We start from the raw sequence: 17,912 nt of genomic DNA on the forward strand, positions 1-17,912 counted from the left end.
TTTTGAAAATAAAAAAAACGTGATACAAAACACGTTTGGATGATATGTCATATTATTTACAATTTATTTACTTTTTAATAAAGGTTTTTTATTTGGATGTCAAATACATAATATAGCACAGCTGAATCAAAAAATATATATTATATGGCAAGAAAAATGAAATACCAAAACTAAAATAAAAAGGTTGTAAGGCTCACCGAGGTATAATCAAATAGAGATGACGTGTTCTAAAAAATATCGAACAACTGTTTACGCCGCTTATTTTGAATTCAAAGCTATTCCTCGCGCCTTTTTGCACTGCTTTACATTTGCTTAGCGTATACAAGGAAACACACAATTTCCACCAAAAACAAAATAAACTCCGGGACCTATGAGAAATAGAACATAAGTCGGGTTCTTATCTTAGTGCCGCATTTAGTGTATACATACGAGTATATATTAACGGTTTAGTCCAATATTTATAATAATCTACATATTTGAGGTTTAAAAATATTTCGATTCAATTTATTCGTCTGCTTCATTGGAATTTAATTCCTTATATTTTTTTCCTGGATTGTTATTTTATTAGTATAATTTATTTAATTTTAATGTGTATTTTTTATTGTTAGTTTTAATGACACACGGGCACAGCCTAAAAAGCCTTAATATATGTATATTTTTTTAAAGAATATCCCGCTAAGCTTTTATTTTTGAGGCTTGTCAGCATATGTAAACGAGTGTAATTTTGAATGAATAAATAAATAAATTCATAGATAAATCCGAGGGAAAAATCAATAAATGAAATTATAATATCCTACCCATCCAATCACCATTTAATAAGGTGATATTTTATTTATTGCTATGGCCGCGCTCGAAGTCAGTTGGTAACTGGTAACATCAACAATGGTATCTATACCGCTGACAGCTGTCAGACATGTCTTCAAATAAAATATACGTAGTTTTCCATTTTAACAATGGTCGGAAAGGAACAAAATAGTTTATCAGTTCGTAAAGTTAACCATGGGACGTTTATCTATGTAATCGGTTTCCTTCTTCTAATATTTTCAGTTTTATTTGTCACCAGGTTAATTGACTCATAATATATTTACGTTTGACCTCTTTACTTGCGGAATATTTCTTTTTTGCTCATCTCAAATGAACCTGTTTTGTGTTTCAGTGCTGCAAATTCAATAATTATTTTTACTAGCTACATTGGTGGTTTCCTGTTTTGTTACTTAGTGCTTAAGTTCAAAAGCCAGTGTCTTATATGTGTGTCTTTGTTGCTGAATTACTTTGACATAAGACGAAGTTCGAAAGACAGCAAGTTGCCAGAATCTCCCAAGGTAATTGGAATTTCCAAAAAATTCAATTGTATTAGAATATTTTACTAGCACTACATACAAAATAAGTATTTATCCTTATATTATTTTTAGTTTGGCTGTAGTGTTTGTGGAGGGACCGGATGTTCTAGACATTTGGAAAGCACTGAGCCTTGGGAAAGTCTCTATATTCACAAGCAACTTGATCAAGCAATAGAGGATGTAAGATAATTATCTGCTTTCATTATAATACATTATAAAAAACTGGTTTTAATAATAATAACACTTTGTTTCAGTTTTACAATGTAATATTAAAAGAGTTTGTTAGCGGATGGTATTCAAAAATTACAAAAGAGCAAAGTCTTCTCATAGAACTTCGATTCCTTCTAAGGTTTTCTTCCAGTTCATTGCTTAAACGAGCTTTAAAGGTTAGTAATTATTTAAATTACATGTTTGTTGTTGTTCTGAAACATAAACATATCTAAATTTATTTCAACAGAGAGGGAAAACATTTTTGAGAAGGGAATATGGAAGTCTAGGCATTTACAGGGCTTATGACCTGTCATTGGCTGGTTTAAGTGGCCACTTTACACACTGTGTAACATTCAGTCATAAACATATCATTCCCTATTTCGTCTTTTAACCCTTTCCCCGCATTCAAAATTGACATATTTTGTTTATTAGTTGAAACACTTATTTTGTTAGTGACTATGAATATACTCTGTACTTTATAAATACTTAAGCTATGAAACTTTTGATAATAAAATTCTCACACACGCTGTGAAAACTTAGTAGTAGTGCTGTCATAGATGCTCACAGATGTTTGTGAGCACCGCAGCGAATGAGTTAAGATTGAATTTTCATATGATTTAATCCTAAAGACTGTTTTGAAAGTAAGTAGGTCGTTTATAATTTATATCACTTTTAACGACTTAATATTAATTCGTAATGTCAAAACTAGAGATACCCAAAATATGGATATTTTTAACAAAATCTAATAGGAACATTAGTTGTTTTTGTGCTAACCTAACTGAATATTTGGCCGAATTATTTGGTTCATTACACTTGTGGTTTGTCCCGCTGAACAAGTTTGTACAGGAGCGATAGGCGCCAGGCGAACTAACGGCATTCTAACAAAGCTCGTTCTATTCCCGCTGGCAATTTATCTGTTGCTTTGTCAGTCTCGCATGTACAGAGCTTAAGTGTTTGAATAATTTATTTTGAATCCATTTAACGAGATTTTTTATCGTAACAAGTGCTAATGAAATATTTTCAAAACGAACTGGACAAAACGAAAGTCAAGTGCACATTGTGCAATTCTTTAACTTCTTGATGCGGACAAGACTAATGGCTTCAACATCAGCTTTGACAAATCATTTAAAGTTAAAGCACAGAATCAAAACAATTGAAACCAGAATCTCTGGCAAACAAAACCAACAAACCATCAACATTGTGGTCACGCTTTTTACAAGAGACTCTCTTTTTTTTGTACAGATTTTGAATTTGATGTTTTAGTTACTTGATTTTCGAATTTTGTATTTCTGAATAAACTTAATGGCTGACATCTGAGAGTCAACAGGGTAAATATGACTATAGTAATTTGATTTTACCATTAAAACACAAGATCAGTGCCTTTTTTTGCACCACAACAGGCCAGGAGGCCCAATTACAGTAGTGAATTACAGCACAGAACACCCAATCTTGAGAAAAATTGCATGAAATTTTTGTGCTCTCACCGGGAATCGAACCCACAACCTTCAGTGTGTGAGTCAAGCGTCATGACCACTACACCATAAAGGCTGCCGCCTTTTGATAAAGTCACACAGTTCCACTTGCTTGCGGTCCCATTCGCTGGCCCAGTATATGTCCACCATAAGTAGTTAAATATTTGGTATTTTAACTGAATATTAAGCCAAATACCGAACATATAAAAGCACGCGGAATATGCCGAATATGAATAATTACCGAATATTCGGCGCATCTGTAATCAAAACTAATACATAGTATCTAATATTTTAAAAAGTGTTAGATATTTTATCACTCTTTGCACAATTGTTTTGAGTGTTTTATTCAATGTAATTTTGAAACACACTGTCGAAGAAACATTACATTTTTTATTTAAAAAATTATTGTGTTTTACTTGACCACATTTTTTATATGCCACACTATTGTAGATTTTTTACAAAGTGATTTCCTTATGCACCAATGATAGTAATACTTATATTTTATTTTTATTTTGATCGAAAATTGCAGAGCAAGTTTCATTTTATTGCACTGTAAAAGAGTTTCTGGTTATATTGTTTTAAACCTAAGCAAAAGCATTTTTTGTGAAATATCATCTATAAAGAAAAAAACCCCAAAATGCACTTTTTATATATTCTTTTGAGTTTGATGGATTTAGTTATTTCAATTTATTTCTGATTGTTTTTTGCAGGTGAATATTGGTCAGTTAATAACCAACAAATTAGTTCCTTGTGCATTGAGCCACTATGCAGTTTGTACCGACGCCAGAAGACTTATGGCTGATAAGGGATACAAATGTCTCCAAGAGGCGGCAATCAATGGACCCTTGAGATATTCCTTACATCCTGCAGTAACTAATCGAGAGACTGAACTTGAATATTTAAAGAGTGTAACAAGAGCGATAATGCCCTATTTATTACCCAAAGATGATTTAGAATCAAAGTTTGTATTTTATATTTGTTATTCTATTTAAATTTAACATACACGTATCTAGTGGTTATTTAACTCTTCAAGTACGAGTCAACCATATGATCACAGCAGACACTGTCGCGAAACACTACCCTCACTTCTCCTGTTTTTAAGTTATTATGGTTGCATTAATTATATTTCAGCACTGAAAGGTATTTTCTTTAGTTTGTAGTATGCCACATTGGCATACTTAAAGCGAATTTTTTAGTAAAATACAATAGTTTATAGTAATAAAAAATCCTCGTCCTCGAAGGGTTAAGTTTTTAAAAATCCAAACATTATAAGTTTTACTATTAACCATATTCAATAATGTAATTATTCAATTACCAGCAGCTATTAATATTTTAGCTATTTTTTATTTTATTTTCTTTTATTCAGGAAACATACAGTACAGTTACAAAGCTTAATATTTTACACAATTAGACTTAATTCTAATGGACCAGTGAAGTTTCCATATTAAAAAGCAATTATATGTAAGGTTAATTATGAAAGTATAAAAAAGAGAAGGAAAAAGAAAACTGTTTAAAACTGTATAAATGAAAGTTGTTTAAAAATTAAAATTTAAGTGAAAAAAATATTTTTTTTTTTTAAAAAAGATATAAAGGTTTGTAATTAGTAGTGAGTATTTACAAATGGAAATAATATTAAAAATGAAGAAAATTTGTAAGGGTAATTAAAAATTAAGAATGGAAATAAAGAATTAAAAACATGCTCAGATGTAAAAATAAAATAAAATAGTAATAACATTTTTTTTTAAAAAAGGAAAAACATAAACACATATTTATTTTAAGGGATTCAAAGAAACGATGAGAAGAATCTTTAAGTAAAATATAAGACAATAAATTTAGGTCAATTTAAAAAACATCTTCAAAATTAATGACACATTATATTGATTTTATTAACATATATAATATAAGTAATTAAAAGTAGTTTAAAAGTATAAAAACATGCCAATGGCAGCAGATTATCTATCAGATCAGCTATCCTTATCTCTTATTATAAAATAAATTTAGAAGCATAAAACTCTGACTAAAAGATATGATCTCAGTTTCACAGATTTGTTATTTTATTTTTCATTATTTGAACAGTGTGCTTAGCCCAAGAATCAATGGAGTTTTCATCAATATGTAGCCACAAGTTGAAATTTGATAGAATCAAAATAAGATAGTTTAAGATACAAACAATCTTGTAAAACAAAGGCACAACATGCTGTGCACTCATTGTTTACATTTATTTATTCTAGAAATCAATCTTTGACAAAAAAATAGAAAGTAATGTAATGTTAACATTAAAAACATTAAGACCAATCAGAGATTTGTCAGTTATAATTATGGAAAACAAAGATGAAAAAAATGGAGAAATAGCCATAAAAATTAAAAGAAATACTTCTTCTCGTGGTATTGTGTCGATTAGTTAAAATAATATAAAAATCGGGTTGTGGTCCTGTGGCTAGTGTCTCGGACTCACGGACCGAAGGTCCGTGGTTCGAATCCCACTCTACCCCAACTCGATTCCATTTTCTAATAGTGAGTTATTTACAACTCGTTGAAAATGGCCCTCAAAATTAAATATTTGGGTAAATCATAAGAACGCAAATATTTCTTTTTTTCTAAAAAAAAAAAAAACAAAGATAGAACGTCATATCACTCTGTTTTTGCATACAGATCTCGCTTCCTCTACATTTATACATCTTCTCATGCACGCGCGCCAATTATTCCGACTTTTTACTTGTTCAACTTTGAGCGTTTTCTATGTCTTTCTCGGTCTTCCTCTATTTCTGCATCTATCAACATTTGCATCGTAAATCTTGTTAGGGTAAAAAAATACATTTATCATAAAAACAAATATTTCCTTCATTTGACTAATATGTGTAGTACAAAGATTTGTGTATATGAAAATATATATGAGCGTATATTTTTGCACAGGTGGATTGAAATTTCAACATGATTGCAAATACAAACATTAGTTTAATAATGGAATTTTCTATTTTTCAGATTACTAAACATATTAATTCGAGAAATATTTGCTGGTTGGGTGTTACTGTCTTTAACAGATATTCTGTCAGATCCTGGAATAATTAATACTTTAGTGATTTTAGCAACAAGTGATATAAAATTGTCAAAGCTACCTGAATTTCCAAAACACCAGGTAATCAAAATGAGTTTCCTACTTTGATAATGATATTTATTCCTTTTATCTGTCATTGTCAATAAAACACTATATATATCTTTACTTATCTAATAAAATATTAACTTAATTTGGTTTCTGATTTCTTTCCAGGTTGAATTTTTAGCAAATTTTGTAGAAAGTAATAACTATAAGCGCTTTAGATTACTAAATATTGAAGTTTCTGAAATTTTGAAAAACCGAGAGTACCTGTATGCTTTTATGCAATATCTAAAATCTGTTGGAAAAATCCATTTACTGCAATTCTGTATGGACATAGGTAAATCAATTTTTACACAATTAATCTTATATTTACATATTATTACTTGTGTATTTTAACATACAGTTTAAAATAGCACAAGTAAAATAAAACTCTTATCTTGAAATGAATTAAACAGAATCATTCCATATAACCATTCTTTTTTTATGTCTTAAAATGTACTTCGACTGCCTATTTAGTATTTCATGGGCTTACAAAAAACTTTAAATCTAAGCATTTACAGGTCTGCTAATCTATCTTATAATATAGATTTAAGTAATAAATGTATAAAATAAATATTTTAAGGACTAACTTTGTTATTTTCCATCTTTAATAATTAAGTTTATATTTTACATAATCATCATATTTTGTGATTTTTCTCTATTAAGTGTGTTACATTTTCACTTTGTTGAAATAAACTACGTAATTTGTCTCATATTTATTTTAATTTACTATCACACAGTATTTATATTCCTATGTGTTCAAAACTAATATTGAGACTGATAGTATTACAAAAAAAAGAGAAACAATAAAAATATATAACAATTAAATTTTATTTATTAATTTATTCATTCAAAATTACACTCATTATACATTAATTAACTTATTAAGGCTTTTTAGGCTGTGCCCATGTCAAGCCATAATAATTAACATAAAAAATACGTAATAAAATTAATTACATTAAAATATAATGACATGTGATGCAATATAATAACAATCCAGAAAAAAAGGTATAAGTAATAAATAACAAAATTCCAAAGAATACAATTTAATACAGAAAATCAGACATAAATATTAAAATGTAAATTATAAATTATATAAATTTAGATTCATGCATAATCAAATAAACAATATAACAGTATCATTGAAATCAACAAAATAAAAGTATAATAGGGATCTGATACTAAGTGAAGGGGTCAACACTGTTCTGGCATCGAGACAACACTATAACGTTGGCAAAAAGGTCCATAACCTTTTGCCAGAATCGTGGAAAGACGGGAGTGTTGTCAAGTTACAGAAGGTGTTGACCTCGCTCTTTCATGACATTGGTCGTAGGGAGTCAGAAAAGTTGATGCATGCCACGGATTGGAGAACCTTACTGGATGTCAAAAATAAAATATAAAAAATAAGGAATAATTAAAAAAAATATATTTATAGATGACAACCATGAAGTTTCACATAAATAAATTGTCTATGTTTTTATGAATGTATGTATGTGTATGCGCATGGGTGTATGTACGTGTGTGTGTATGTACATGTGTATATATGTGTATATCTATATATATGTGTGTATATATGTGTATGTCTGTATGTATATGAATCAAAATGTGTATCCGAATAAATTTATATTTTGTTTGTCTGTGCTCTATATTAATTTGTTAACTATTATAATATATAAAAATGTAATTGCCTAGCTTGGAACGGGGTATGTACCCTTGTTAGCTGGGCAAAGTGAATATGGAATTGTATTTTGATAAAGAGTGTGAATAAATAAATAAATAAATAGTAAAATATAGTTGTATTGAAAAAAATACATTAATAATAACAGTATCATTGAAATCAATAGAAAAATAATATATATATTAAAACATAATTGAAATGATAATTGAGACATGGTTTCTATAAACTCACTCTACACTGTAGTAAGAAATAGGATCAATAAATAATATGCTAAATAAGAGTGAGCACTAAATTGAATAATACAAAAATACATAATGAAACAACATGAAAATATCAAGATATATAAAAAGCAAATAAAAGTAAAAGTATGGAAGGAAAGCAGATTTATTAATTTTTGCTAATCTTGAACATTAAAAAATTAACAACCTCGTCCCTATCGACCTCGATATCGAAAATGATGGTTTAAATAATATTAAAATAAATATTTTGGTGAAGTATAAAATATGGCCATAAATATTAGTAGCTTGATAAATGATGGAATGATAGAACAGTTGAATACAATAATCATTTGAATATTTTCTAGATGAATTTAACAAAAAAATGCTTAAGCCTGATTTAAAACCTGAAGAGGAAGTCGTCTTGTTCAATAATGCTTGGGACATCTATCTCATGTATTTTGTAAGAGAGAGCCCTTCATTTATAGCCTTTTCTAATGAAAATGTGGACCAATTGAAGACCATTCTTAGTGAGGGTGTATCAAATATTACAAAACTGCAAACGAGCAAAGCACTTTACCAGGCATATGATCATGTTTACTCAGTGTTGGATCAGATCTGGGCACCCAAGTTTTTTGATGCTGATGAAGTAAGTTTATTACTAAATATATCATCATAATGGAAATGTATGCCATCAATAATTATTACTTATTTTTAAGTATTTAACATGGATAACTTTTTAATCTGTATCATATAAGTGATCTTTTATTACTTACTTTAAAACGTTGCACTTCAATTTTTCAATGAAAATTTTTGAAACTGTATTTTTTTATTAATATTATATTTATTTTTGTCTCAATTCATTGCACACCTAGGTATGTATTATAATAACTTATTTGCCTTAGCTCACTGTGTGTATTTATATGTTTATCCACTATTAAGTTATTTAGTTATAACATTGGAAATAATTAAAAATGTCGCTTAACATATTTCATTTTAGCCATTAATATTTATGTTGAATGTGTACATTCTTCTATAAAAGTTCTAACAACTTCTATCAAGTATAAAATAAAACATAAAAAATACATTTTTCAGTCAATAAACAAATAAATGGGATTACGATTAAATAACTTTTTTTTCTCTATTTTTACATTATGAACATATCACTGTTTTATTAAACCAGTTTATTTGGTATATATATTTTTTTAATTGATATTAGTGGCATTAATTGTGTAAATAATTTATTATTTTTAGTTTTACAAACTAATTTTTGGAAACAGACCATCAAAGGAATATATTAAGAAGAATATTAATAAGTAAGTATTTAATTTCCATCTTAAATATGAATTCTAATATAGCAAATTAATTACATCCGTATTATTTTTTATCTTTTTTTTTGTTTTGCAGAAAAAATGACAAAGGTGCAACAAATAAATTAGGAAATCAAATTTCTAAAACAAAAGGTGCTCTTAAATCTGAGACATTAGATGAACAAGTGTTAGAATCTGCGGATAGTGTAGTTCGGTTAGGGAGTGAGGGAGAGCTGCTTGATGTAAGTGAAGTAGACTTACAATATTCTGATATCCTCGCCGACTACGCCAAACTCAAGGAAAGAGATTTAACATCTTGGAGAGTCTCAATCGAAGATGTCAAAGAAAAAAAGGTAGTTTAATAATTATTTATCCTTCCAGCACTATGAAATTTAGATTATAATAAAGCGATTATTGGTAGTCAAAGGCATGTAAAAATATACATTTTTAAGAAAAAAAAATAATTGTTGTATATATTTTATTATTCAATACATAATACTATATTTCAAATAGTTTTCTTTCAAATAAAGATATTTTCGATTCTGGACTAAGTTATCAGTTAAATTATTGAGCCCTCTCTTACAAACAGCGCCTCACGGCAATGATTTTTTTGTAGGTCAGCTACAAAAAATGTTCATATTTTTTTGAAAATTCTGACTACCTGTAATCCTTTAAAGTCTTGCATATAAAATTACTATTTTTATTTGCCGTCTATATACATTTATTATTTTAAGAATTTTGCCTACTTGTGACATACCATATTTTGCAGATGTTAAGACCCATCGGACCGTAAGATGCACCCCAGAATTTATCTATCAATTTTTAGAAAGAAAAAAAAAATTGGATGATAAAACGCCAATGTTAAAGTGCATCTTATGGTCCAAAAATACTAAAAATACTAAATGGCAAATTCCACGCCAAACAAGGCTTACCCTTGCTGTGTTAATATTAGTTTAAAAATCAATGCCGCATATAGATGCAGCTAGCTATTTAGGGACACGGTGGAATCATGAAAAAGTCATATTATATTGATTATTAAAAAGTTTACATTGCTTTTTCAGTGATTGTTGATGCATACATATGTTGAACATTGAAATGAACTAATTTGAATACTCTTGATCAACAATCGGCAATTGGCGGCCCGCGAGCTAAATCCGGCGAAGTGCTACCTTTTGGCCCTGTGGGTTCCTGTTCAGTTTTTGAATGGACCACAGTGGTACATGCAGCCCTGCTGTCAAAAAAAGATTTCACTTTATTTTTTTGCAAATCAGAATGTTCAGGGTAACAAGTGTTGTAGTCGGCATGTTTTGTATTAAAGTGTTGTTTCGAATTGTATTCTTTCGTCACAGCAATTATTTAATTGTACATTGAACACATTGTTTTAAATCTGTTGTTTGGTTCGCACGCAAACGAGTGATGTGGACAGTCACGTGCCCCCCCAAAAAGAAGACATTTATATGTCCCGCCACCAAAAGTAATTGCTGACCGTTGCTCTAGATCTTTTAAGTACATATTTTATTTCTCTGAAATATTTTCAGGCTATCAGTAAAACTGGCATCAAACATTTTTTTACCATAAGTGTGTTGAAAACAGATCCACTTAGCTTAGGAAATGAAAGTAGATGGACAGTAGATAGAAGTGATAATGATTTTCATACACTCAAAGCAAAATTAGTTGAATTTCACGGAGAAGTGGAAATGGGAGATGCCTATGTTCCTTCAAAAAGGTATGACAAGATTGTTTATTGTATAATTAACATTTGGCTATTACTGAACTGCATTTTGCTATTGTTTAATTTAATCTTAAATGTGAATTTGGTTACTCTTCCAGGGTAAAAGCTGCTGCTGAAGTACGAAAAAAGAAATATGAAGTTTTTCTTCAAAATTTACTTTTAAAACCATTGCTAAAGAGCAGTGATTTACTGCATTTATTCCTCACCGCTGATGATGATTTTGCTTCCCTAGCTGAACAAGCTAGGCCAGGCTTCTCTATAGTACCTGATTTAGGAAATATTTACCAAACAGTGACTCATAAGCTAAGAAAAGAAAAGGGACAGCATCTAGATACATTCATGAACACCTTTTTAATATCCACCGATGTAGACTATTACCATTCACTGTAAGTTATGTTTTCAGCACATGAACTTGTTCGTACAATTTGATTATTTTTTAAAATAAAATTAGTTAGGTGAAATACTGGAATAGAAAATAGATATAGAGCGGAAAATATTGTTGTCTAACTTTAAAAAATGAAGTGAAATTCTTTTAAAAAGCTTTCATTAAAAAAGCGTAGTAAATGTTTGTACAATGTATCAATAAAGTATACAAAACAACTAATTTTAATATTTACTCAAATTTGTACTATTTTTATATCACTGTCTACTGAGTTTGTCAATATTAATTACATGTTAGTGATTACAGATAAAGAATAAAAAATGTATGAATTTTAGTAATATAAAGTAATAGTAAGTATTAGCAGGCTATTTACTTTAGATTTCTGGGATAGCAATTCACCCGAATATGATTAGTGTAAAACAGAAACGCCGGATGGGCCTCTGATTGAAAGAATAATTATATTGATTATATGAAAAAAAAATTAAAATGAATTATTTGATTTTTTATAAATTACTATCTCAAGTTCCAAGATCAATAAAAAATGTGGTTATCACAGAACAAAACATTCTAGCACAATTTACTCTTAAAACAGTATGATCATTTTCACTTCAAAGTCCACAGTATGTTCTATTGTTATTTTTCTGCATTTTAGCAAAGACGATTCACGTGATATTGACGATGGTGAAGAGGCCGCTGATGTTCTAAGTATAGCATCCTCTGGCACCATAGAACCTAGTACAGGGAGATGTATCACTGATGGTGTTTTTGGAAATAATTTCAACATGCAAAATAAAAGGGATATTACATTGAAAAAGAAAACATATAAGACTGCGGGGTTTACTCAAGTTCTGCCGTTTTTATGTAAATATTATTTACTTTCTCATTTCTGATTGATTGATCCACATAACTACAAATCTAATTACGTTTTCTCATCCATTTAATTCTGAGCAATGCGATATTGTACTATGTATACTTCGCCAACAGATTGATGATTTAAAAAATGGATTCCATTTAAATTGATAACATTTAATATAATTTTTATACCTAATCCTATTGCAAATCAGGCGATTAAGTACTTTATATTTTATCAAAACACTTTGTGCAAGTACACATGTTTATTTGACCAATTAGATCTACATTCTTATTTTCAGGACCACACTCTTACTTCCTTTATCCTTATTGCACCCGATTTCAAAAGAAATTGAGAGTTATTATATGCAATGTGTAGGTAGTACACATTGCATCTAATAACTTTAATATTTAGGTATATAAATATGAATGCTTGATTATGATTTTTCAGCATTCTTCATTCATTCAATCAAACTCAATCTCGATGCTATAGGGTCTACCAATAAGAACAAAATGTTTTAAAATTGATATAAAATGCAGTAAAGTCAATTAAAAAAATCTGAATGGTTTTATTAGATGGTACGTGTTGTACCATTTATAAATTAAACAAAATATCTTTTAATTGACCACCACGGCTTCTCTTGCACTGATTGATCCGGTGATGCTAATTTTAAATGACTCTGTGCAGCATTTTGGATGGTATGGCGACTATGGTGCAGCGAAAGTTGGTTTCGAGCTCATCAAGAGTCCTGGGTTTGTTGGTGTAAACTTGTGATTAAAATGGCCCCACAGAAAAAGTCATGTCGATGGCTTACTATTATGTAGAATACATTCAGTCTCCAATGTTTAAATTATGCGACGAATAGCGAGCTCAGAAGGAGCAGAATGACGAACATATTTTGTACAAGATAAGACAAACACTAGGGCAATGTGAAACGATTCATGATAAAATGACAAACCGTACTGATGACAACTGACAGCAGATGTCAAATTTTAACATTAAAATATGGCCACCACCATGAGCTATAAAAATCCCATCACCCCTATCGGTAAACCCTGTATAAGTATACGTCATGCAGGCCAGTAGCCAAGTAACCTATACCACTATCAGTATGCCAGTTGCTTTCGGATCTTCGCTAAGCGTTACGAGTGTTAGGAAACGGTTTTTAGTGATCATAATACGTGGTGATGAATGGTCGTTGACAATATTCACAAATTGAGGATACGTAGTTATTAGCTGTGGTTCTTAAAAGTCTTATTTTAAAGTAATAATTACACTTTAGTTAAATTAATTACAATTTAGTTACATTGATATTTTTGTCCTATTCTTTTCAGTGTCTGATGTCTTCAAAGTTCGAAAGGCTCTATTGACTCTTTTAGAAATTGTCAGTAGTCTCGGTACACCTAATTTAGATGGTGCCTTTGACAAATATATAACTGATTTATTGTGTTCAGTGCTGCCACCGCCGAGATTAGCACATCTCATTAAATTAGGACAAGGTACAATGAACAGATTTTGCTAAATAATTTACTTGCACTAATTACGCAAGGGTCTTTTAAAATAAACTAGACAAATCTAAAATATTTTTTCAGCTATTTTATTCGAAGACAAAATTCCTCCCAGTAAAAAAACTGAACCGAATGAAAGGCGAACAACTGCCAAGAATCAATTACAGCATGGCTTTCCATTTTTATTTACAACTCTTTTGGGCCCCAATTTTCTGCAAGGAGTTGATGATTTGTTTGAATTTTTACAACATCCCTTACTTAATAAACAGGTATGCCATTCATTTTATAAGTTAATATACCATACACATGACCACTGAACATTAAGTGAATATGTCGTTACGATATAATACTAGAAACATTTTCGCCTCATTGCCATATTCAATGATGAATAAATTATTTAGTTCCATTGTTAAGTAATATATCGTCGCCTTTCAGGCAAGTTACTAACCCAAAAAATTTAATTCTGAGAAATCGCAATTTGAAACTTTGGTGTCCAAGGAAAAATCTGTGTTTTGGATGTTTTATGTACACAACATAATTCTCTTATGTCTTTTTAATAAATTTCATTGGTAACTTTTTTATTCTGATACATTAAAAAATATCTGGATGATTTTTAATGAGGCAAGTTGGTTAAAATTTGCAAGCTAAAGGAGTTAGTGAAATGAAGGAAATATTGGTAATAATTATTTTAATGTTGTTAAAAATTCGTTTTTAATTCGTTAGAAATATTTTTTGACATGTTTTTTGGCATCCTAAACCACGATGATCAATATGAGCAAGAAGACAAATTGGCACATTTAAATAATTTTTTAGAACGACTAAAATCTTAAAAAATAAAATATAGAGAGAAAAAAAGGTTGCTTACTTCTGCAGGGGAGAAACTAAGTGGGGGGAGTCTGAACCGCAAGGCCGCGCCCCCCTCGCTTCTCCCCTGCAGAAGTAAGCAACCATTTTATTGTTTTCTATTTATTTTTTTTAATGATTTTAGTCGTTCTGAAAAATTCTTTTAATGTGCCAATATGTCTTCTTTCTCATACTGATCATCGTGGTTTCGGATGTGACATGGTTTAAAGAACAACCTGTTTGTATAATAATGTAAAGTCACATACTAAAAAATAAATAATTTGAATTTATGCAACTTCAGTTTAGCAATTAAGTTACCTTGGTGACCCTTGCCTCTTAAAGAACATAATTTTACGCTTTGAATGGCATATTTAACTCAAAACTCTCATCTCTCATTTTTAGGGTTAGCGACTTTTGTCTGAACGGCGAAAATATAATATTTTGCAAGAAACATATGTAGATCCTTTGGTTTTGGGTTCGAGTACCGGCAAGGTCAACATGAAATTATTTCAAGATTGGTTTTAACCTGCAATACTCGATAGTTCCTGATCCTCAATTACAATGGCGAGTTAATAAAGTTATCTTAAATTGTCTATAAGGTAAAATCAAATTTTCTGTACACACGGGTGTATATTTGTATGAAAACTTGAAGTACCTTCATCAATAACCTGTAATCAAACAGGTTTCAAAATAATTTCATATTTTACTTTATAGACATTTGAAGATAACTCTGTTAACTTCCCATAGTAATTCGGGCCCTGGACTGTCATTTGGATGGAACATTTAATTTATTTATTCAGATATTTAGAACATTACAAAAAAAAGACCCAATTCATTCTAAATACAATAATAGATCACAAATTACAGTAGATAGTTATGTTATTAAAATAATATAACAAAATGTAAAAAGAAAAATTAAAAGTTAGAAAGTGCTTTCCTAAGGGAAGGCCCACTGTCGTGAAATATGTCGACATCCGAGGCGATGCGATTAAGTAGCAAGATTGCTCTACCAACCGGCAATAACCATTGGCAGGTTGGTTATGCATCGCGGTAGGTAAAACAATCGATGCTGTCTTTGTCGAAGATAGTTATCAGGTACGAACAGACCTACATCCATCAGAATTTCTGAGTTATGTATGCAACCACCGATCACCTGGAAAAAGTGAACACCCAAATGAACGTCCCTCCTCCTCCATAATTACTGATAGCCTAGCATCCCCAGTAAAAAGTCGGTTTGGAAGAGCCAAGGATAATATCCACACTCTTTTAGATACAGATAGCGCAGAAATTTTTTCTGCACTCTCTCCACCATCAAAGAGCATCGAGTCTCATGTGGCGACCAAATAATGGAACCAAACTCCAAACGACTTCTTACCAAAGAATTATACAATGTCCTCATAATATGAGTGTTAGAAAAGATCTTGGCATTTCTAAGAACAAAACCAAGCATTTTAAGGGAGTCATTACATAGATTAACTATATGAAGATTATTAGATTGAAGATCTTACCCCCGCATCATAAATCAATAATTTAAACAAAGGGATGATGACATTACAGTCACATCGCCTCTCACAATTGAAATTAAACCTAATATAAATATAATAATACTAAATACTTTTAATTGGTTTAAAGCTGCATGCCTAATGAAGCATTATTTGTTTTAAGGAGAATAAAATATGCAATAGACAAACTCTTCACTAATGGATTTAATATGTTTTCATTACAGTTAGTTTACAACCTTCTGGATATATTGCTTGCAGAGCTATTTCCTGAACTTGAAATCGTTACTTAAATATTTGTTTTATTAATATCAATCAGCAATCATAATATAATGGTTATTTTTTATTACTTTAACCACTGTATACATACATATTATTATAATACTTGCATTTTAAAATTGTGATTTAAAAAATGCTGATAGGCAATCAATCGTGTGGTTTTCATTAAGGAAATATAATTATTTGAGCGAAGTGAACATTAAATTTTATAACATGTAATATTTACTAAATGTACCAAACTTTCATGGAACTATCAGCTATATATATATTTTTTCAATTATTTGTGATTCTTATATTTCCAATGAGTATGCTCCTTGCATGTTATTTTTTGTACTACATTTTTAGTATTTTTATATTAATATACATATCTCGAAGTAAGGTTCATTTGTTATTATATATTTTGTTAAAGTTTATTTTAGTATCGACTTAATGAGTCAATAGATGATTAAACAGAAATAAGTTAATAACATTGATAAAACTTTATGATATTCTATATTCCAATAGAATAGTGATTTTAAACAATTTGTGAAATCTAACTTATGAAAACAAACAAATAAATTACCAGTTTAAACAGCAATTGTCAACATGCTACCATGATAACACGAATGTTAGTTTTTCTCTCCTTCATAATCTGAAAACAATTTTTCATAAATGAACTGATTTATCAATGAGGAGCAATATTTATAAACTGTGTGTACATTATTATTAAATTATATAGTGGCCCATCAAATAGTAGAAAACCTTTTAAAAATGTGATAGGATAAAATTAATCAATATTCTTAATTTATTCAAAACTTCATAATGATAAATAGCATTTATCTGACACAAAACCTTAAGGGAATTATGTTAGAATAACTCTCCTTTTTTTCCTCTTAGCAATCTATCCTAATAAGAAGAATGATAGGACTTTCCAAAGGTTGCTTAAAATAAATGTATTATAATATCGCGGGGTAATAATCGTATAACAACTACATAACTGTAAAATCAGCGTTTTTGAGTAAACCACTAAAACTCTTTTATTCCTCCTCCATGCATGCTAAAAATAGACAAGTCATGCATTCAATCATGATAATATGAATCTAATGCATTACGACTTGTCTATTTGTAGCATTCATGGAGGAAGGTACAAAGGGTTGTTTTTAGTGGCTAATTAAAAAATGCTGATTTTGAAGTTACCTGGTTATAACTACCCTACAATATTTTATGGAACTTTACAAATTCAGCAAATATGTTTTTCACAAATCCATAGAAGTATAAATGTAATAAAAAAATGTCAAAATGCAGGTGCCTACTTTTTTCTTAGACTTTTTACAATATTAAAAATAAAATCAGTTTGAAGTTGAAAGCCCTGCTCTACCACAACTTGTTTCCTATTTTCTAACACGTTTATTTACAACAAAAAAAAATAGGCCCAAAATTTAAACATTTGGGTAAATCATAAGAACGCAGATATTCCTT

At 29.7% G+C, this 17,912-nt stretch overlaps 1 protein-coding gene across 1 annotated transcript; it reads left to right on the forward strand.

Annotated features, from left to right (window-relative positions):
- Positions 1-837: 837 nt before the first annotated feature.
- On the forward strand, positions 838-17,702 carry LOC148275851 (sorting nexin-14-like). The gene is made up of 16 exons (XM_088235115.1): positions 838-1,063; positions 1,157-1,322; positions 1,413-1,520; positions 1,595-1,726; positions 3,733-3,983; positions 6,005-6,158; positions 6,291-6,456; positions 8,420-8,700; positions 9,306-9,367; positions 9,459-9,714; positions 10,900-11,087; positions 11,192-11,479; positions 12,128-12,336; positions 13,660-13,824; positions 13,918-14,102; positions 16,403-17,702. Exons 1-16 carry the CDS (start codon positions 954-956, stop codon positions 16,466-16,468), a joined length of 2,787 nt encoding a protein of 928 aa, XP_088091241.1. The 5' UTR covers positions 838-953; the 3' UTR covers positions 16,469-17,702.
- The last annotated feature ends 210 nt before the right edge of the window (positions 17,703-17,912 follow it).

The sequence above is a fragment of the Micrasema longulum genome, unplaced genomic scaffold (genome assembly GCF_059751315.1).
Source record: "Micrasema longulum isolate JH-2025_06_02 unplaced genomic scaffold, ASM5975131v1 h1tg001332l, whole genome shotgun sequence".
In the NCBI taxonomy this organism is placed as follows: domain Eukaryota; kingdom Metazoa; phylum Arthropoda; class Insecta; order Trichoptera; family Brachycentridae; genus Micrasema; species Micrasema longulum.